Source organism: Thunnus thynnus, chromosome 3 (genome assembly GCF_963924715.1).
Source record: "Thunnus thynnus chromosome 3, fThuThy2.1, whole genome shotgun sequence".
NCBI classification, from domain to species: domain Eukaryota; kingdom Metazoa; phylum Chordata; class Actinopteri; order Scombriformes; family Scombridae; genus Thunnus; species Thunnus thynnus.
The window spans coordinates 2,627,551-2,648,231 of record NC_089519.1 but is presented as its reverse complement, the minus strand read 5'-3'; the positions used below and the strand labels follow the sequence as shown (position 1 = coordinate 2,648,231).

Sequence of the window (20,681 nt, the reverse complement as noted above, 5' to 3'; positions counted from 1 at the left end):
TTCCTGATAAGTGCTGCACTGTATGATATACCGCAACCATAAAATGACAAGCAGCTTTATGATGATTATTTTTATCAAAGTGTAGCTGAATACTGCAGTGTGACATTTCATGCTTTTCCATGCTTCATAAAGCAAGCAGCCTCCACTGTGACTGAAACTGCTACTGAAAGCTTAGATTGAGGTGTGAAGCCGCTGTACTGTACATTTCTGACAGTTACAGGAATTTCCTCACTCTTCCACCAAAATGCAAACCATACTTGAACTTTATAATGAAAGCTGTGGTATTTTATAACTAGTTATCCAAGTATACCAAAACTTTTATCATTTAAGCAGTGTTTAATAAAAACAAAATGACAAAAAAACAACTTTACTCACTCAAGAAGAATAGCTTTATTTGCCAAATTCAGCAAAAATACTGAGAAGCCGCACACGATACATTATGTTGTGCTATTAATGTCTCCAGATGGTAGGGGACATGTATTACTGAAGTGACACATTCTGTATTGTTTGCACAGTCCAACTATGTAACACATAAGGAAATATAACGCTGCTTCATATGGAACATACAGTAAATAGAGCAAATTTCTGTGAACGTGTGTCTCAGAAAATTTAAAGTTAGAGTTAAAGAGCAGATTGAAGTAAACTGTTGATTCTTGGTCCTCATGTGTGCTTGGTCACGTGTGATTGGTTTGTACAGGAACGTATATGCGCGTTGTTGCCTCAGTCATCCACGGCGATGTTGCGGAACAGATAGGCCATGGACTCTCCGTTGTGGATGCGCCGGATGGCCTCAGCCAGGATCATACTCACATCCACAGTTTTGATTTTTGGACACTGCAGCTTTTGCACCTCGTGGGGAACAGTGTTGGTCACCACCACCTGGAGGTGAAATAGAGAGAGAGTCTGTTTGTTTCAGACTTTTGTGCCCTGAGTATAGCCTCTCAGGCAGCACTACTACCTCTTTTCAAGCTGCATAAAATCTATACACCCTGTGCTAAAACTGGCAAATAATATGACCGCCCATGTAGCTAACTCTGATTCTCTACATTTTTACATATATGTTATTCAAAACATGAGCAATAGATTAGTGAAGCTTGATTTATTGGTTCCTAGAATTAATCACTGCATGGAAAACAACTAATAAATCTCACATAGGAGATAGCACATACATTTGCATATAAACAAACCAACAACAAAGTTACCTTAATGATTTACTATGTGAAAACTTCACTCTCACAATTCACCGATAATTACAGCCATTTCTCACTCTGTATCTTACCAACGCAGCTACTGAAAGGAAAAAAAAGTGCTGTAATATTTCTGACAAGGTCTGTATTAAATGAAATCAGTGTATTATGTAGACAGAATGTCAAATTGTTTCATATTCAACTCGTACTTGTAATTTGCATCTCAATGTTACTAAAATGTTTATTTATCATGTCTGTTATTAAAACTCATTTTTACATCCATGCTCTCTCCAGCTTCATTCCTTATGCAGCATTATTAAAGCATGAAAGACTGTGCATAAATAGTCTGACAAATAAAGCGTTAATAAATAAGCAATTACACATATCTAAAACTGACAGTTCTGTTTCAGAAATGAAGATTTTGACATTTAGGAAGACAAATATCACTATATGCCTCCTATTTTCAGATATAGAGAGTAAACCAATTTACTGATGGTAGTTCTAGCTCAACTTTTTGACGTATTAAACACATTTAACACAGTTTTTTTCCCCCATGTTTCTGTGAATTACAACTTCAGTGGAAGAAGAAAGGATGACACATGATTTTACCTCATCGATAGCAGACTCCTCTATTAGTCTCGGTGCCTCGGCAGACAGCAGGCCATGTGTAGCCATGATGTAGATCTTGTAGGCTCCCCTCTCCTTCAGGATTTCTGCTGCTGCAACAAAGTCCTCCACATCATCTATGATGTCATCCTGAGAAAATGAGGTTTAGTTTAGTATTTTGTTTTTGGGAGTCAACGTTGTATAAATAATATTTCTGTTGAAACTGTCGCTGGGGAAGAGGCGGACATGAATCTATTTAAGTACAAATATCCCTTTTCTGAGAAACATCAGCAATGAACTGACTGAACAGTAAAAACATCCCATCACATAAATTTGCATATGAATTAAGCAGCCCCCCCTCCCCAAGTAATTTACCTTAATGATTTAATATGTGAAAATGTCACTATCATGACATAGGATTACCCAATAATTAAAGCCATTCCTCACACTGTATCTTACCAGTGCAGTTGTTTTCTGGGCTCCTATATTTCAGTATGAGGAATGAATTCCTGAATTATTTAAATAAAAAGTAAATCACATAAAATCTGGAGGTCTTACGATAATGATGGCGATTCTGCCTCCTACATCTCCGACAACAGTGATAGGTGGCTTCTCCTTCGCCATCATCACTGAAAGACACAGATTAAAAAAGGAACATAACTTTCAGGAAAGAAAGGATCTTGAAAATCCCAGTCAGGAGAGGATTCTTGAGGGCAGGTAATAGTAGGGAGATTTGGTGAGAAACGGGATTTGGTTAAAATCTGCAGACATCATGCAAGACAGCTCAACTCCAACAAGTTTCCAGTTACCACAGCACCAATCCAATGACTGCAGGGCATTAGACTGTTAAGATTTTGGCAAAATAAATCAAGTTATTTGAGGGACCAATTTGTCAAACACAAGACTTAATTTATATGGTTTAGTTGCATAGTTGGTATAGTGGTAGCTGGACAAGTGAGTGTAGAAGTGAGCCTCCTTTAGGAACCACCAGACCAGAGTTGATCATTACTTGTAATCTAATCAAATACTATGAAACTTATCTTGGAGCTTGTTTATAGTCCCCCAAATTGAAGTCTCTGAACCCCAACAGGCATATATGAACGTTCCAAGTACTTGAAGGGATTTCAAGTAATAATCAACCCAGGTCTAGAACCCACCACATTCAACTAGTAGGGTCCCCCATATGGAAGCCCTGACCATGCCAAAAGCTTCCTCGGAACAAAACAAGGCACATTCAGAGGTCAGTTCCCAAAATTCATCACGGACGATCCAAGCAAGGCCTCTGTGTGTGTAAAAATGTTTGTGAATGGTTGCAGATTTCTGGATTGAAAAGGATGCTGGGAAACTAGAATCAAAATCAAAGTGAGGGTTTTTTCAACAAAAAGGAATCAAGCAGTTACTGAGCCCACAACTCAAAACAGAAACTGGAGAACAAGAACACAAGTCAGGGCGGGATTTTATTGCTTGCGGCATGATTTTGTTCATTAAAAGCAATGAATGAACGACAGTATCTAGTTCTTAATCAGCACTGTTCAAAGTTATAGGTGATTTCATAACCTAAATCTAATTAGTGGATTAATTAGCATGAGACATTATAATGAAATTCAATTATGCAGTGTTTCATGTCTCAGCTCAGTCTTCAGGCTCTATTCGACCTCCTAAAAATTCAACATTTAGCAGCCTGAGGATTGACATCTGCGGTGACTAAGATAACACACGACTAATCTCGTTCATGTCACAATTTCTCGCTCGAGTAATAATTCTTCATTTCACAAGAACCAAAATCATTTCAACTGAGAGGAAGAGAGACTGAGGGCTTCCAACAATTATCTCAGGGGAAAAACTATTTTCACCTCATGATCATAAAATTAACATTAAGTATTTTCCCTTCGCCTTGCCAAAAGGACAGCGTAAACATAAAACATATACTGCCATCATCAAGAGAGCAACCTGTTGGCTTTAAAAGCAAAGTCTGGGACAGAAACGCTCCAACTGTTTCATTTCCTCATTCATTTGAATTCTCACTGCTAAAAAATCCCCTGTTTGACTCTGAACTAAGCTCCCACAACAATACGAAGGTATAAACATACCCCTTGGATTCCTGTTGATCAACAGATTTAACTGCACAGAAAAGGTAAAGTTCTGGCAAAGAGAACGTAGCTTGAAAAGGTAATCCAAGTCCTAATCCCTTCATAACCTCAGACGTAAACGGGAGCTAGTGTGTGAAATACCTGACATCAGTAAGGAGGCCATCAATATTCAAGGCGGCTTTGATTTAGCTCCAGCAAAATAAAATGGGCTGGCAGGTTTGCTGCACTGGGGTGAGACATTCACAGTCCTGGACTTGCAGGGCAGTGAAATATTGTCAATTACTCTGACTAATTGTTTTCATAAAAAGCAATAAAATGTAATAATGAGGCTGGCATAATTTCCATTTTTAAACAAGCATATTAAAAAAGAGCCAATTGACTCTAAGAAAATAAGCTCCCCATAACTGGCCACCAATCAGAATCAGCCAATAATAGAAATGACGTGATTGGTGGTACTTAAAACTGTTTTGGCCTCTAAAGGGCAGTGGAACAAGCTATAAAGACAACACTGATATATTACTATTTTACAAAGCTATGAAGTCCAACATCCACTTTCCTTTAGCTCGGTTTTGCTCTTCAACTCCAGAGGTGAATATTTGGCTCTTTTATTTGCTAAATGCTTCAATATGTTCAGCAAGTAGATGCTAAATTTCTCTGTGTTGCTTGCTGAGCAGGTAGTGCAACAGTGGGTTTTTAAAGCTTTTTCACTAAAAACAGCTGCTTTCTGTGGCAAAACATTTTGATCTCCAACAGAGTTTTCACTGTCCAATCCATCAAGGCTCAAGTTTTTGTCGATGGCAGTTTTGCAGACAGTAACAAATTCCATTCACAGAGATTGACCACAAAAGTGACTTTGTTTTCTATTTCTACTCAAGTTGATTTTAGCATCCCTTACCAGTCTTAATTGACATCTATTAAAAGGGACCATTTCACTATAATTTGTGATTGTCTGGATGTAAAAGAAAGAGGAAGCCCTCAGTGACCCATTCTGTGATTCCATGCAGGGAGGAATAAACAATCAACAGGAGGCAAAAATGGATTCAAGCATCATGGTCATACTTGGGAGCTCTATCCCAGGGAATGGGACCTGATGTCTGCTGCCTGCTGTTGGCAAAAGATAGGACATACAAAAGATATTAAAAAGGTAGAATTAGACATAAAATTGACACAGACAAAATACTACAGCACACTCAATGATGTCCAAAACAAACTACTGCTTTTCTGAAGAAGAACTTCAAAATCCCAGAACTGTATTCAGAGGTTAGAGGCGTTTCTGTGACATGAATTGATATTTCACATAATCAATTCAAGTGTGAAGAGAGAGACGGCTGGAATGAGTGTGATTCAGCTCCTGCTGGAGAGGAGAAAGCTGACATAAAACACATTTCCCAGTCAAGAGGTGAAATGAGGTGGATGGTAAACTCGGCTGAAAAGAGAGCAGGCAGGACAAGATGTGATGGGGGGGGGGGGGGGCTAAATCTGGCTGAGGAAGAAAAGGAGGCAATGTCAGTCACTGCCTGCAGTATTTCACAGCTGGGCACCACAACGTCTGGGGTAGGGCTGACCTGAAACAGGCTAAGAAAACTCTGTGTGTGTGTGTGTGTGTGGCTGCAGGGTCTGCATTGTCATTACTCTTGTCTTAAGCTGGCCATTTTAGGCAGCATAAGGAGACTGTGAGCCAAGGTTAGGCCTGCTTCTGGTCTAAAAGCAAAACTATGTAAAATTTGAAAGAATAAACACATTCCTAAAAAAAAAAAAAAAAAAAAAAAAAAAAAAAAAAGTTGTATTCATAAGCGTTCTAACCCAGTTCAGTACACTGAGGGATTTTGCTGCTACAGCCTTATTTGGTCTGGTATGACCAGTAACTAATGGTTACTACTGTTAGCTAATATGAGCAAACTTAAGGTATTGCTATTGCTGTGTAACTGGCATTACTGGTCATGTAACTGTCACTTGTGACCACAGTGGCCGCTGTTCACCAAAAGGTTTCTGGATCTTATAAGGAACATGGTAAATGATATAACAAAGATCCATAGATGTTTGTGAGATGTTATGTTTAACAATTTAAGGAACTAAACATGTGAGCAACAGATGGCCACATACAGTAGCTTGGCATTCATTCTTCTCACTGATGACTACAAAGCTTGAAACTCAAGCACTCTAATACCCCTGTTGGAACATTTGCCACCCAACAAAAGAGCTGAACTGGCAAGCAGTTAAGGTTTCTCTTTGTTTAGCCAATCCTAGACAGGTTTATAGGTCCTGAGAAACCTTGACATTATGCAGGTTATTTCAAAGGCAAGTTTCCAGTCTGCAGTAGAAACACTCCACCCTTTTAAATCCTTTTTAAAACTCTTTTGAAGTTAATACAACTGGATTCCGAGTCTGTGTGCCTACCATAACACTAATGTTTCAGTGACGGTTAAACAATTATTCTCATTTTACTAGCGTTGCATCCATGAGTAAACAGTCGCCATCATCCAGTAAAAGATGCAGAAGTGTATCGTTTTCGTGATGAACATATAAAATGCGTGTTGTTGAGCAAAAAACTGTTAATGACAGACAAAACACAACCATTTAGACGTGGCAGTCATTACTGGACTGGTGGTAAAAATAAACGATGTGAGATTACTGACACTGTTGTTCTCTTGGCTGAACATGCACAATAATTACAACAAATATGAAGAAATAAAAACACCCGAGGCACATTCTTGGTGTCTTGGTGAGGCGCAGGAACAAGAGGAGCAGGCTTAGAAGATATAAAAGTTTACTATGAGTCAACAAACATGAGAAGGGACTTTCTGTTTACTTACATCCAGTAATTGAAAACCGAATAAGTCATAAATCTAAATTTGTTTTCAGTAATGCCGTAAGGAAACTTACAAGAAAAGCAAAGATGAAACACGAGCAGAGACAGAGAAACTTGTGAATATGCACGTGGCTGCGTTGTGTGTCTTACATGGCAGCTCCAAGCCGGTGTGTCCCGTGGTGGTGCGGGACAAGGGGGGAGAGTGTCGACCATCAGCCATGTCAGACTCTGAATGATGAGCTTCCCCGTGCATCACCGCCAATCCCAGCCGCAGCCTCTCAGCGTAGGACTGAGCTCTGAGACAGACGGACACGCAGACACACAAAAGTCAAAAGAAACTGACAAAAACAAAACATACAAACAAATACGTAGGCAAAAGAGAGCAGAAAGAAGTTTGCACAGAAGCTTGAACACGCCGGACATAAATTGGTAATGCAATAAGACAAAAACACAATAAGGACGCATAAGAGGGAAACTGTCAACTATCACAGCAAGAGAAGAGATACACGTGTGTAAAACAGAGAACACAACTAGAGAACTTAGGGATGTCAGCGCTTGCAAGCTCTGAGCGTCCCTACCTTTTGGCAGCCGACGGGGACTTTGCAACAATTATGGCATTTCTGTAGTCTGGGATCTGGAGAGAGATAAATATTCTTTTCAGTGCTAGAATATTACCTGACCTTTGATCATACAGTATATAAAAGAATATTAAATCATTTTAACCAGGAAACAGCTTCAAATGAAGTGATGTACAGTCAAGTAATATCATTGTGATGCTATGACAAAGAAGAGCATCACCTCCTCCTGAATGTACTGGATGAGGAACGGGGAAGCTCTCAGGTTGTCAACAGGGAAGCTGAAGAAGCCCTGGATTTCCTTCTGGTGGAGGTCCATGGTGATGATGTGAGTTAGCCCTGCAACAACAAAAGGTCACATACATGGATTACAGGATTGGTAAATATGTATATTAGTCGGTATGGCTTCAAAGCAAATTTCTCCAATCAAATGTGAGATAAATTATTTGGAATACAAGGAGGCATTGCTATGGGTAATAATCGTACCTCTCCTTCCACCCCTCAACTGTCATAGTGATACTTTCCCTGACTGAAATCTTTGTCATGCACATGTATACATGAAAAAAATGTTGATTAGAAATCTGATCAGACATATAAATGGCCAAGAAATCGTCATTCTCTGGGAAAAATCTACCTGGGGAAATCAAGTTTCTCTAATCCTGTATCCCAATTATGGAAACCAGGTTTCTTGCTCATAAATCTGGGTTACTGGAAGTAGTAGCAGTTACTTGCAATATTAGCCGCTCAGCAATGACAGTTCATACCGGCTTTAGCTAACATGGATGCTAGCAGCTTGCAGACAATGGATCCTCTCTTCCTCATCTTGCACTGCTTGCTGTAAGGAAAGTAGGGAATGACCCCAATGATGTTCTTGGCACAGGACGTCTTCAGGGCATAAGCCATAACCAGCAGCTCCATGATAGCCGTGTTGACATCTCTGAGAAACAACAGATGAAATTCAAGACACTACATTAGATATGAAAACCAGCAAAAAAACACTGCACAGGTGTGCAAATAGTTTGAGCCAATGGGGAATCATAAGTCAGCAGCTGAATGTTTACAAAATCATGGTCTCATAAACCTTTGTACATAGAATGAACAGTGTGTGGCAAAGGCTAACCTGTTTTTATACCCATTGTTTTCACATAGCTTGTTATTGGACTCCATCCATAACCAGCTTTTTGTCCCAAGCCAAAAATAACCTCAAAATAGGGCCAAACAATTTCGAGAAAATATAATTGCATTTATTTTGACTGAAGTTGCAATTGCGATATGATTTGTGATATTAGAGGGAATGATCATTTATACACCATTATCCTTATTTTCATTGAAAAGCATATTAAAATGATTATGGTGTGATTTTTGCGGGGATCTGTACTACACAAAGATGTTTTCTTAAGTCTGTAGAATATGCTATGTAGGCCAGAACATCTCTGTAGTATGACAATATTTCATTTGAAATTGGTATTTTGACACACATTTCTCAACGAATATTGCACCTCCTGTGACTTGAACATTGCAGTTGGCCATATTGCGAATTCAATAAAAATTTCGATTAACTGTTCAGCCCTACCTCAAAAGCTCCTGGCTGTCGCAATTTGATTGATCAAGTTGTAATAAAGGAGACACATAGCTGACTGCATAACTAAACATGACCTAAATATGAACTTCAGTGCAGGAAAAACCACATTTCTTCACAGGACATTTTTAAATGAACATCCCAACTAACTAACAGGGAAAACACTGAAATTTTGATCACGACAGTTTCGCTACTTTAGAAAGGTGAGGAGCTGTTGGTGTAACAGGATACTTTATGTGGTTGTTTTGGTATTAACAGTTTGTTGAAATCGGAGATCCCACACAGGCAGGTCAGTGTCCTGCTGGATCTGCACACGCACACGCACACAGACACATAGACGAGGCTCAAAAATGTGATGTCCCCTCCAGGTTATCTTTCAGAGCCTCTATCTCATAGCAAATAACTGATTAACAGGGACAAACAGGAGACTAAACTGGTTCAAGTGACATCACTATAGTTAGGTAATGGCTTTCCTGTTTCTGCAAAGCATGATTTGGATTGGATCTGTGACTGTGAAAAACATACCCAGGACGCAGTAACCAAAGTATACAAAGTTTTACTAAGTAATGGTTCTTGCCACCTGATGATTAAACTCCACTATTCACTCTCATCAACTCCTGCAAAAAATATTTGGGTGTTTAGCTTGCAAGGAGTTCAATTTAGTCTGCTGTTTGGTGCCCAGCTGGCTGAGTACAGTGTATTTTTCAGACCTTTTCTAACTGAGAGTAGCTGCCTGCTGCTGCCGGAAACAGGGGTGATTGACGTGGTGAAACTTGAACCAATAGTTCATTTGTGGTCTGTAAAATCGAAGCAAGGAGCCAAAAGGAAGCTAAGAAGCTGAGTATAACTGCCGAGTTGGGTGACAATTCTCTGCAGGCATTAAACACAATGATCTGCAAAGTTAAGGCTGAGGATTAAAAACATTAAACTAAAAGGCATTAAGAGCTTCTCTCTGTCTCACCTGGGAATGGTCTGAATGATAAAGATGTCTTGTCCACGGACAGACTCTTTCACATCCACTCTAGTCTCTGAAAGCCAAACAAAAAAAAAACATACACACAATGACTATAGGTTCAAGCCATGTGAGACATCAAAAAAACCAAAAACACATTCAACATGGATATGAGTGAGCTGATGGATATTTCTCAGCCTTACCTGTATTTGACTCTTGATAAACCACCGACTTTCCCAACTCCACACCGAGGCGTCTGGGAAAAAACAAACAGGCAACAGTGTGTTACAAACACATAAACACACCGATCAGTTTTTCACTCATTAAAGTGTGTTAATATCCTGGTGTGTACTAGTACTGTTGTTTTTAAATCGCTGTGTTATAACCAGGACTAGCTGGCACTCAGGAGTGTGACCCTGCAGTGTACAGGACAAACACAGACCCTTTCAAACTTATGGAAATACAGTATGAGGGTCATTATGTCTTGCCATATACATGTCATGCCATGTAAAGTTTACTTATATTATTATGAAGGCTTTTACTGTGACCAGCACGTGCACATGTATGCACGTAAACTCCAGTGATTTGATACACATTCCCACGACCAGTTTCGTGCTCTTCCGCCAATCAACAGCTGGTGGCGCTAACACATCAATAAATGCTGCAATGCCAACAAAGGCAGTGAAAAAAAAAGACTGTTTCCTTGAAAATATGGACGTAAACGACACAGGATAAAATATATTTAAACTACTGGCTTTGCAATAATTTCATGAGGAAGGAAATGCATTCAATATGTTGTTTCAGACATCAAAGATAAACTCAATGCATTTTTATGAGAAACACTGAATGTAAACATTTTTTAAGTGTTGGCAGAATTGTTGCAGTCATGAAGGAAGCCTACTAATTTAAGGTTTTGCCAAGTTCAGCGATGTAATAAGACTGTAAATCTATCCATTTTCAATGACAAAACACGTAACAACATCCACAAAAAGCACATGGCTCAAACAAACGCAAAGTTGAGATTGACATTAACAGTCCTGTAGCGTCAAGTCAAAGTCTGAACAAGCCTACTTTGAATACAGCTGTGCCTTGGGCAGATAAGTATGCTGTTAATTTGAAAAGCAAACCGTGACATAATGGTGCCAATTACAAAAGCATGAACTCGACAGTCCATTAAAGCACGCCGCAGATGAGTGAGGGCTTGGCTCAGTGACAGTGGGAGGCTCTGCCAATACAGTCAGCAGGGATCCCATAACAAGGGAAGGCTTCAAGAATATTGCAAATACAACCCAGTTTGCAGCCTTATGATCTGCTTTCTATTTGTCACATTCACTGAAGAATTGCATGGTTACAAAAATAAGGATGACTTCAGTTATTCAAAAAAACAGCCCAGTCACCATGAGTGCACCTCAGTAAATACTCAGCACAGTATTCATTAACATTTTCTGTGTGCTCACGTTGTTATTTAACCTTTGCTCCACAAGAGAACTCTACTGGACTCCAGAGTGAACTTAATCTCCCTAATAATGTTTTGCAGTGTTGCCAAACAATGAAAACTGAGAAAGCTAAGCTCTTTTTCACTGTGTGGGCAAAGCAACTTCTGTTTGGCTGTCTGACAAGTCTGCAGGGCCAGGAAAAACACAGTGGCTCTCTGATTTCAACAGGGAAACAACAAGAGAGGATATTGATGTTTGCAGAGATCTGGGTCAGTCTGTCACTGTTTTCAGGATTTCAAACACATTATTCCTGTTGTTTTTTATTTCCGTATCATTCAAATGCATTATACTTTAGGATCACTTGTTTTTCCTACCCTTTTTAAATGCCCCATGAATCACTGCCAGAATAATGTGTGGCTGTCACAACAACATCCAGAGTACAGTATCTCTGCCCTGCTTACGTTCTTAACAGAGCAGTGTATGCACAGTACACTCCTTTCATCACAATGATTCTAACTGACAGGTCCTTTGAATGTCCCACACCAACACCCAGAAGATGAAAACCCAGATTAATCATAATCTAATACAACAAAACTTTCATCTTCACTGTATAGCATTGTGCATAATGTGTAGTTAATCTGCAATTATACTTGAGCAATGATGATTCAGGGGATTCTTAACTTAAAGTTTCCACCAGCAGATGGTTCAGTTGGGGGATTATATTCATGCCAAGAAATACATAAACTCAAGACTATTTTCAGGTTGGAAAAGCCACTTAAATAGCAGTTACACCATCAAAGGACACTTCAAGGTGACAAACTCAACTATTAAACAGAAGGAGAAACTCTGGGGTTAGTTTAAGTCTTTGAATTAAGAGCTAATATAATAATTTAATGCTTTGATTTAGATTAGAAAGTTTAGCATCATGTTTTTAGGTAGAGACAAGTGACACCTACTGTATCCACAGAGTAAAGGACTACATAGGCAATATACAATATTTATTTATTTATACTAACAAAACAATACAAAAGTCTAACCCAAGCAAATTCTGCCTACAATTTAACCGACTACTAAATACTGATGCAAAGCCTTGTTTCAGAGCGTATATAAGTTGTGGGTGCAAGTGACAAGTCAACATGATAGAAATGAGTTTTCTTGCAGGCTTATTCTTCCCAGTAATTTCGTTACTGTTGTCGCTTCTGAATCTTTTGCGAGTTTAAAATGTTAAAATTTGTTGCTGTATGTTAAAAATATGCACTTGTCCAACCTGATTTATGTTTTTAATTCATTATTTTGCAATTTTAGGGGTATTACTCCTACTTTGTTGTTGTTGTGGACTGTTATTTATCACAGTGTCTTGTGCCGTCACACCATCGTCTTGTGGACAACATGTGGCGTAAGTGTCATGAGTTACCCTATGATTTCCATGTGCATGTTTATGTATGTGTGTGTGTGTGTGTGTGTGTGTGTACTGAATTCAAAACAATTTTCCCCCTTATTATTAAAATGATAATGTTGTTGGTATAATATCTTCATATTATTCCATGGTTTAGCTTGGGCCCCTAACAATACATGTTTTTGTAGTGGCTGAATAAACACAGGCCCATGTGTCTATCTCTTGATTGTCCTCTTTTTGATAGGTTAAATCTTATACATTTTAGGGACATATGGTATTGTCTTATTGATGTGTCCCTTTGTGTCAAAATATATGGAATTAAATGAATGTGGAAGTGCTCTTTCTAGTGTTCAGTGATTGTGAGGAACTCAAGTGTCGGCTACATGAAGTGATGATGTCACTGATTATGGATTAGCGCCAGGTGTTTGATAGTATAAGGCTGTAAATGATACTTGTAGGAGACAAAGTGTGGTCGAAACGTCGGTTATTATAAAATAATTGGAGCAGATGTGCGGTCGTCTTCCCTTCTAAATATGTAACAAAGACAAGCCAATCCTAAAAATGACAGACATTAAATGGCAATAATCATGATGGTATTGTACAGTTAACCCTCACTTACTCTGTGATCTTCTTGGCCAGCTCGGTACAGGCGGTGGTGGAGTTGGCAGAAAACACACGGTATCCACTTCTTGAAATGTTCATTTTCGGGTAACCATAAGACAACTTTGGAGTTTGAGAGTGAGAGACCAGAGACCTGTGACCCCCAAAACGCCTAATAGGCATGTTGCTTTGGAAACAATGTGGTATTTGGTCACGTTTCGCCTAAATTGTCCAAAAAAAGAAAAAAAAAGAAAAAAAGTCCGTTGTTACGAGAAGTTTCCACACTAAAATATGAGCACTTGGTGGTTTAGACTTCTACCATGCAGACGCATTTTAAAGTAAGAAAAACAGTAAATCTCACTGTAGTTCTGCAACGCAACACTGTATGTAAACTAAAACAACAAAGAGCACATGTAACGTGGGAGCAACACTCAACATCCACCTTTGCACCGACCAGTCTACCACAAGAGCGACAGCAGATGGGAGGCTCAACTCTGTATTTCCATGCGTTTTATTGACTCTTTATCGTACCCAGAACACACACCGACGAACTAAAAAGGTACCAACAACAGCCTGGGCGCTGCTACAATGCAATAAAATCAAAACTCTACTGGTAACATTGATGCGTGGCGACTGTAAACTTTGTAGCAATGCGGTCGCAGCAACAGAAAAAAACCCGCAAAGACCATAGTGACGTTTAAGAGGACCAATCAAAGACTAGATCGAGACAACAGAGGGCGTGCAAGATACAGTGTTGACCAATCAGTGTGTGGGATTTGAGTGACCTACTATTAAAGCGCAACGAGCAAAATGTGGTGGTGGAAGGTTTTTTTTTGCCCTACTTTTATCCTATGAGACAGCAATGTAGCAAGAGATTATATTATGCTTTGAGTGTAAGTAACAAGTAATACAGCTGTCAGAAATGTAGTGTTTAAAAAAGTACAATAATTCGTTTGGAAATGTTGTGGAGGAGACGTGTAGTGTGGAATGAAATGGAAGTTCTTAAAAGCAAAATACAGAGTTGCATACCTCAAAGTCGTACTTATTTACATTCTTGAAGAATTCTGCCAACTCAGTTATGTTCTACAATATTATAAGATATGATATTAAGATTTGAGGAATCATCCTTTCTTTTGCATGAGTATATGTTTTGATTTTGATTTGATTGTTTTTATTGCACTACATTGGGTAAAATACAGTTGTTTTCTATAATAAGGATTATTGAGTCATCATACCCTACAGCTCTATTTGACATATATGACCTCATTACAAGTAAATACTGGTACTGTTGAAATGCCAACAGGACTCATGTGCAGTCACGCTTTTGTGGTAATTTGAATGTAGCAGATGATGATCATGAGGAATCCACACAAACTCAGTGTATCATTTTTTATTTTATTATTTGCAGAATAGAAATGATCAACTTTTTAGGTTAAGAAATATTGTTTAGATGCATTCGTTTTATACAAAGTAAGCTGTGTTGCAGCAAAATGAAGTGAGCTCTGCAAATGTGGCGACTTTTAATGAAAATAACATAAGCTTTTTAATTCAGAACATTTAATAATGCAACAATATACAGTAGGCCACAGTAGCAACTGTCATGTAATGACAGAAGGATAATTTAATTACTCAAAGAGCAGAAAAAACTGAACATAAGTAATATTGTTACACCTCACAGATGTAACAACTTAAACTAAGAATGTTATTTGACTAATAGCGATCTTATTGAAAAATGACTGTAACATACCTACAACATGACATTATTACCATAACGTAATTTCAGATCAAATATTGTTAATAGTTTTTATATAATCTATATATTATGGACACATACTGTACATCACGGCTGGTATTGGTGTGAATATTTGCAGTGCAAAAGTGCTTACCAATCAATGGATTCACAGTAACTAAAAACAGTCTGATCAGACTTCTATATCAATCGAGCTGCACCCCAACTTTCCTGTCAATAACTTAGATATACAACTTTTCTTTTAGGTGTTTCTTGTTTTGTTTTTTTTTTCATTCTGGCACCACAAAGACTGGTGTTCCAATGAAAAAGAATCATAAAAACATCCTGCTGTTGGCATCACACAAGAAAAGGTATTTATCTGCTTTTGTGCAACAGACCACAGCTGATCCAGTTTTGGCTCAGTGGATCACCACACCTACAGACTTCGCACCGCACTCTTTTCTGCATTCCACTTCTTGGGTGACACTCCAGTAATTGTGACAGTTTTTAAATCTCATACAGACTGTGCCACGTGAAATAAAACAGTCTTTTGGGATTTAATCAATCAGCTCTGTGCAGCTGCTTTAGGCGAATATTGCTTCCTTGAAATCCCTGTCAGCAGTTTTATGCCTTTTTGTTAAATAAACTGTATACAGTACGCCTGCACACACCCAGACACCCATAATATTACTCATTTGTTTGGTTGTTAAGTTCAACAAAGACTGCCCTCTATTTTAAACCTCAATTCACTGGTTATCTCTTAGGTCAAAGACCTGCAAGTACTAACCGACAGCAATTGATCTTTTTACTTCCTGTTTCCTTGTTTTCCTTCCTCTTTTTTAGCAGTCAACACTGTTCTTCTATTTCTTCTGAAGAAGTGAAGTGTCTCTCTGTCAGCCTTTCAGCACCTTTTCTTTTAGAAGGTCCAAGATGACCTGCCTTTCTTGGCTCTCCAACTCAAATCTCCGTTCCCTTTCTTTTCTCTCAGCTCCCAGACGTTCCCTCTCCAGAGCAATCTTACCTGAGAATAAAAAAAGGGAAATTAAATTTGTAATTAAATGCCCCTTGAGGACGGTGACAGTTTAACAATCAGCATATACTTGTTTACTCCTTAATTTTAAAATCAGTTTTAAGCAAACTTTGTTCCTTTTGAGCTGACATGTATCTGTGCACATGTCAAGGCTCTTGTATTTTCTATAAATTGATATGTGATGTGTTCATTCTTAAGTGTAATGGTTCCTATTACTTTATTCAAAATTTAATTCAAACTTTATTAGATTTTTTGTCTTTTGTCTTTCTTAGAGTTTACCAACCTTAAAATAAATGGCATTGCATTAGTAGAAAGGACATTTATTGCCCATTTTAGTTACAATAATGTTCTGATAACTTAATCCGAAACAACTAACATCATTCCTGTCAAGTAGTTTTAGTTTTTTTTTAAACTGTGGCTCTAAAACTAATCAATATCCATTTTTCAAGATAGAAATAGAAAAAAGGAAATATATAACACAGCTGGGGTAGGGATATATATTTTAGCACCTTTTTATTTTTGCACAGGGTTGGATTTAGAACCACGCTACACTGCTCTACGAAAATCTTACTCCTCTGAATCTCTAGCTCCTCCCGGCGGAGGGCAAGCTCCTCCTCCCGCAACCGTTGCTCCGCCTCTGAGCGTTTCTCCAGGAAGCTGAGGATCTCAGAATAGGTCTGGCAGCAGCACTGGCAGGGCCGCTTGGCTGTCGGCGCCGCTGAAAGCTCAGCCATTTCCTCACGGTCTTCTTCTGGTTCTGCTGTGACTGTAAGTTTGTGAAAATTTACTAATTTCTGAAGGGGGTGGGGGGTCACGGATAGCAGTCAGCTACAAAGTAACACCTCTGGAGTTGGCATGGATTAATTGCTGAACGGCATTTGGGGAATGGAAAATACTTGCTTACCCAGGCGCAAGATCCTTGAAATTAAGGGTTGAGGATGAGGGACTAAAGTTACGCTACACCAAAAATCTGTATTTTGAGTAATATTTATGCCCTCGACTCACACATGCCACTTGTCCATGCATTGCTTTCATCACTGATGAAGCTGATCTTTTTTTAAACAAAACTGAGTCAAGTATAACTCTTGCGTGGACTCCCTCCTTGTCATGTTGCTTGAACCAGTTTGTCACAGTTACCTGCTGCTTTCAAATCTATTTTCTCACGACATAACAAATATTAACCATGTTGCTCAGTGGAGTACCACCACGTACCATATCAGTGACAGCAGTGTGGATCACAGTTCTAAATCTGGCAGAGTCTTCTACTACTTCCACATTATTTAAGGTCTTATTCAACAATTAAGCAAACTCTCTCAGCAGGGTGTAATGATTCAGGAACATCACTAAGCCAATAAATACATTTTCTTTTAACTATGTGCTGTGGGTATGAAGTGATAGAGTCATGTCCTGTCCAGTGTCCTTGAATCAGCTCTTACCTGTAGTAGTTGTTTGTGTGATAGTGATGTTAGGTTTGTCCTGCTCCGGAAGGCTTAGTTCTTCTATTGCTCGCTTTCTCAGCTCGTCATCCTAGAAAGGAGAAGAAGATAAAATATTACTTTTATAACCATAAGAAAACTAGAATTATGAGCAGCAGCAACTGTTTCAGTGAGAGTTTGTAGAGAGAACATCTGTCCGATTTGTATGGCTAGCCTCAGTTCCACTGAAATGTTACAACAGACAATCTATCATCATGAGTGTAAGAAAAATTAGGTGTCAACTCTAATAGACAACTGAGCTCTAATGAGAGAGGGTGGAATAGAGTTCTTACCACCATTGACAAAATTAATCTTCCCCTCCAACCCAGTTCAAGGGCACAAAACACCCTTTGTAAAAACAAATTTCTTGTGCTACAGGTATCCCCCCCCCCCCCCCTCTGCTGAAACAACACACCTGACACCCACCTGGTACTTTATGCTCTCGCCACTGACCAGGAGCCCCTTCTCAGCCTCCAGCTCCAAAACCTCATGGAGCAGATCCTCCTTTTGGGCGTACAACCTCTCTGTTCCAAACCTGAGTACACCAAAAGCACACACACACACACACACACACAAAAGAGTTTTGTGTGTGTGTTAAGGTTTGTTAAGGCCAAGCACACCTCCAATGCAGGGCTATTATATCCATAGGAAATAGTACAGTTTGCTTTACAGGTCCTGTTGACTGAGCCAACCTGCGCAAGCTGGGGAAGTCTTGTTTCTTGTAGTAGTCGAGCAGCAACATGGTCCTCTCCCTACACCTCCTGGCATCCACTTCAAAATTCTCATCTTGGAGTGCTGCTGTGATAATCTCCCCCACGCGGGCCCAGATCCGTCCTGACAAAGATTAGCAAATTCATAAATCCATGAATACATGACCACATATTGTCCATATTTGTTGTGCAGAAACTGTAGCACTCTGCAACTGAACAATACTGAGATGTTTTCAGGTGGATTAGTCCTTTAAAAAAAAACAGGCTAACCTGGCTCTTTGGAGGCAAAGGGGTTCTGAGCAATAACTTCCCGCAGAAGGATGATGTCATGACGCGCTGAAAAGCGCACCTGACGTTTTCTTGGGGTTGTAGAAGGGCCAGCGAGGGAAAAACCTGAAGTTGGGAATACAAAAAAAAAACAATAAAATGGATACAGCCTGGTAAGATTTTGAAAGACGGCAAGCCTGGTTCAGTGTTGGCCTGACTTCTGACCTTCTTGATAATGAAACAGATACATTTGAATCTATATTTACATTATTATTGTTATCACTATTAGTATCCAGAGATACCAAATCCAACTTGGGGATATATGTGTGTGTGTGTGTGAAATTCACTATGATGTAGGTGTTTTCATTTGGCCAAAACCATAGGATTGCACTACTGAACTGATCCAAGTTTTATAATCATAATCTAAAACTTTTTTAGAAAAAAAAAAAAATATATATCATGAAAGTGTAGTCATATAATCACGTTATAAATGGTCATAATGGGAAATAAATTGGGCCCGTGTTTTGGTCCAGAGGTATAAATGACAGCAGTCTGTCAGCTGCAGCACTGCTGTTTGCCACTCTGTCATTACTGTTTTCCACAGTGCACAAGTGCAAGCTGCTGGTACCCTGCAGCTACAAGAATCTACACACAAACGAGACAAATTGCCAGTAAAGCATTGATAGCCCCACAGAGGCTACAGCACGTTCAATGCCGGACCATGCGTCAGAGGAGGCGGAGCAGCGTTTGTGCACGAATCGACAAAAGCCCCAAATGCTCTTTTGGGAGATGTTAATTTAAGTGTTTGAGAGGCGCGTTAGACGTGGAGGTGGTAATGTTTCTCACCGTTGTTGATCGGCACCTCCACCACTACCCGTTCCATGTTTCTGTTTGGTGCATCCGGGAACTGCCTGACGCGCACTGTACACGTCCACTCACCAGTACAGGTTCCCTACTGACGTGTAACTCAACTTGGCAGAGAATCAGAATCTGGCAAAACGGAGGAAGCGCTCGTCTGAGTTACACTTACTCAAATTGGCCACTAGATGGAGCCAGAGAGCCGCTGTTCAATGATTGTAAAGGAATCGGTGGAATATGATGTGGAGATGATTGGTACATGTAAGTCTTTAGATTGACTTTCTGTCTCCCAGACTTTGATGACAGCTGATGTTAGGAACAAGGTAATCACAGTGGATATTTAGTCTAAGTTAAAAAACTGTAGTTTGTTCATGCATCTGCAAACAAACAATGTTTTGAACGCCCTACACAAAATATTTACCTCCGTGTTCCAGATCTTTGCATATCAATTTTCATAGCGAACTGGGAAAAACTGATTAAGCCAAAGGTTGTCTGGATGTTAGGACATCAATCTGTGGGAGGCTATGTTTTAATATGATGTTTACACATGTTTGCCAGTGTGTTTGTTACATTTCTCTCCCTTGGGTTCATACTCACTTCAAAATATTTCAGTTTTCAGAAGAAGTTGCATGGATGTCTGAATGAGTCCAGATCCACATCTAAGACTCATTCATGAAACCTTTCCTGCTATGTGTGCTTTCCTCCAACTCACACCTGTCACTGCATCTCTCTCGCCATCTTAAAGTTTTGCTTATTTCTTTTGACATTTACCGCCTGATTTTCAGGATCATGAATGTGATATTGAAAGACACATCAGATGTTGTAAGTTCAAAGAACAACCAGATGTCCCACAATGATTGAAAATAAACTTTTGTTACCCTTTATCATAATTGGATGAATTTCTGAGCCACTTTCCAAAGTGGACTCCTGTTAAAGCCATGGCCCTGGAATACCATTAACTTCATCCCTTTATTTCTGTTGCTGTATTTAGTTCATTAGTTAGTTTTAGTTTTGTTATTCCTTCCTCTTCTCATCCATCTTTTCCAAGCAACAGGAGTTGATACTCTTATCGCTCCGTCCTTCATCCAGATGTTAATGTTGCCCTTGGGAGCTGTGGCATGGATCCTCATATAAACTCTCCCACACCCTCAATGTGTCCTTAACTTTGGCTAAAAATGGCTTGTTGTAATTTTAGTTTCTATGTTGTACTTTAAGGTGAATCTGCAACCATCCGATTTTAAACATACCCTGTTATTATTTCAAGACTTCAGAGTACCTGGAAATCAAACAGCTGTCACAGTGGTCTTATGTGAGAGTTTGACACTGGCAAATATTTATCATCATCTCTTCACAGATCATTCTTGGATGGATGGAATTTTGTT

The 20,681-nt window shown here is 39.2% G+C and overlaps 2 protein-coding genes across 6 annotated transcripts; both read right to left on the bottom strand.

Moving 5' to 3' along the window:
- Positions 1-366: 366 nt before the first annotated feature.
- On the bottom strand, positions 367-13,915 carry LOC137174883 (phosphoribosyl pyrophosphate synthase-associated protein 1-like). 4 transcript variants are annotated; one of them, XM_067580416.1, is made up of 12 exons: positions 13,592-13,915; positions 13,250-13,452; positions 10,002-10,054; positions 9,808-9,874; positions 8,032-8,204; positions 7,491-7,606; positions 7,271-7,326; positions 6,843-6,988; positions 4,943-4,987; positions 2,352-2,422; positions 1,797-1,943; positions 367-879 (listed from the first exon to the last, which is right to left on the bottom strand). In XM_067580416.1, exons 2-12 carry the CDS (start codon positions 13,411-13,413, stop codon positions 721-723), a joined length of 1,197 nt encoding a protein of 398 aa, XP_067436517.1. In that variant the 5' UTR covers positions 13,414-13,452; positions 13,592-13,915; the 3' UTR covers positions 367-720. The 4 variants fall into 4 exon arrangements, with proteins under 4 accessions (XP_067436517.1, XP_067436509.1, XP_067436500.1 ...); XM_067580408.1 differs by having other exon boundaries at positions 13,673-13,915; XM_067580399.1 differs by having other exon boundaries at positions 13,250-13,915.
- A 1,320-nt stretch (positions 13,916-15,235) lies between these two features.
- si:dkey-45d16.4 (scaffold attachment factor B1) lies at positions 15,236-19,500 on the bottom strand. 2 transcript variants are annotated; one of them, XM_067580365.1, is made up of 7 exons: positions 19,288-19,499; positions 18,445-18,567; positions 18,157-18,298; positions 17,891-17,999; positions 17,426-17,516; positions 16,561-16,755; positions 15,236-15,980 (listed from the first exon to the last, which is right to left on the bottom strand). In XM_067580365.1, exons 1-7 carry the CDS (start codon positions 19,322-19,324, stop codon positions 15,853-15,855), a joined length of 825 nt encoding a protein of 274 aa, XP_067436466.1. In that variant the 5' UTR covers positions 19,325-19,499; the 3' UTR covers positions 15,236-15,852. The 2 variants fall into 2 exon arrangements, with proteins under 2 accessions (XP_067436466.1, XP_067436473.1); XM_067580372.1 differs by lacking the exon at positions 16,561-16,755 and having other exon boundaries at positions 19,288-19,500.
- Positions 19,501-20,681: the final 1,181 nt, after the last annotated feature.

What these genes read in the sequence shown, in the direction of transcription:
- LOC137174883 (XM_067580399.1), bottom strand. Translation starts at nt 13,413, where the DNA reads ATGCCTATTAGGCGTTTTGGGGGTCACAGGTCTCTGGTCTCTCACTCT. An exon ending in TTATCAAGAGTCAAATACAG is followed by an intron (nt 9,875 to 10,001) that starts GTAAGGCTGAGA and finishes TTTGGCTTTCAG; the next exon opens with AGACTAGAGTGGATGTGAAA. An exon ending in TCCAGTACATTCAGGAGGAG is followed by an intron (nt 7,327 to 7,490) that starts GTGATGCTCTTC and finishes ATCTCTCTCCAG; the next exon opens with ATCCCAGACTACAGAAATGC.
- si:dkey-45d16.4 (XM_067580365.1), bottom strand. Translation starts at nt 19,324, where the DNA reads ATGGAACGGGTAGTGGTGGAGGTGCCGATCAACAACG. An exon ending in GGAGGTGCCGATCAACAACG is followed by an intron (nt 18,568 to 19,287) that starts GTGAGAAACATT and finishes TCCCAACTTCAG; the next exon opens with GTTTTTCCCTCGCTGGCCCT. An exon ending in CTTTGCCTCCAAAGAGCCAG is followed by an intron (nt 18,299 to 18,444) that starts GTTAGCCTGTTT and finishes AATCTTTGTCAG; the next exon opens with GACGGATCTGGGCCCGCGTG.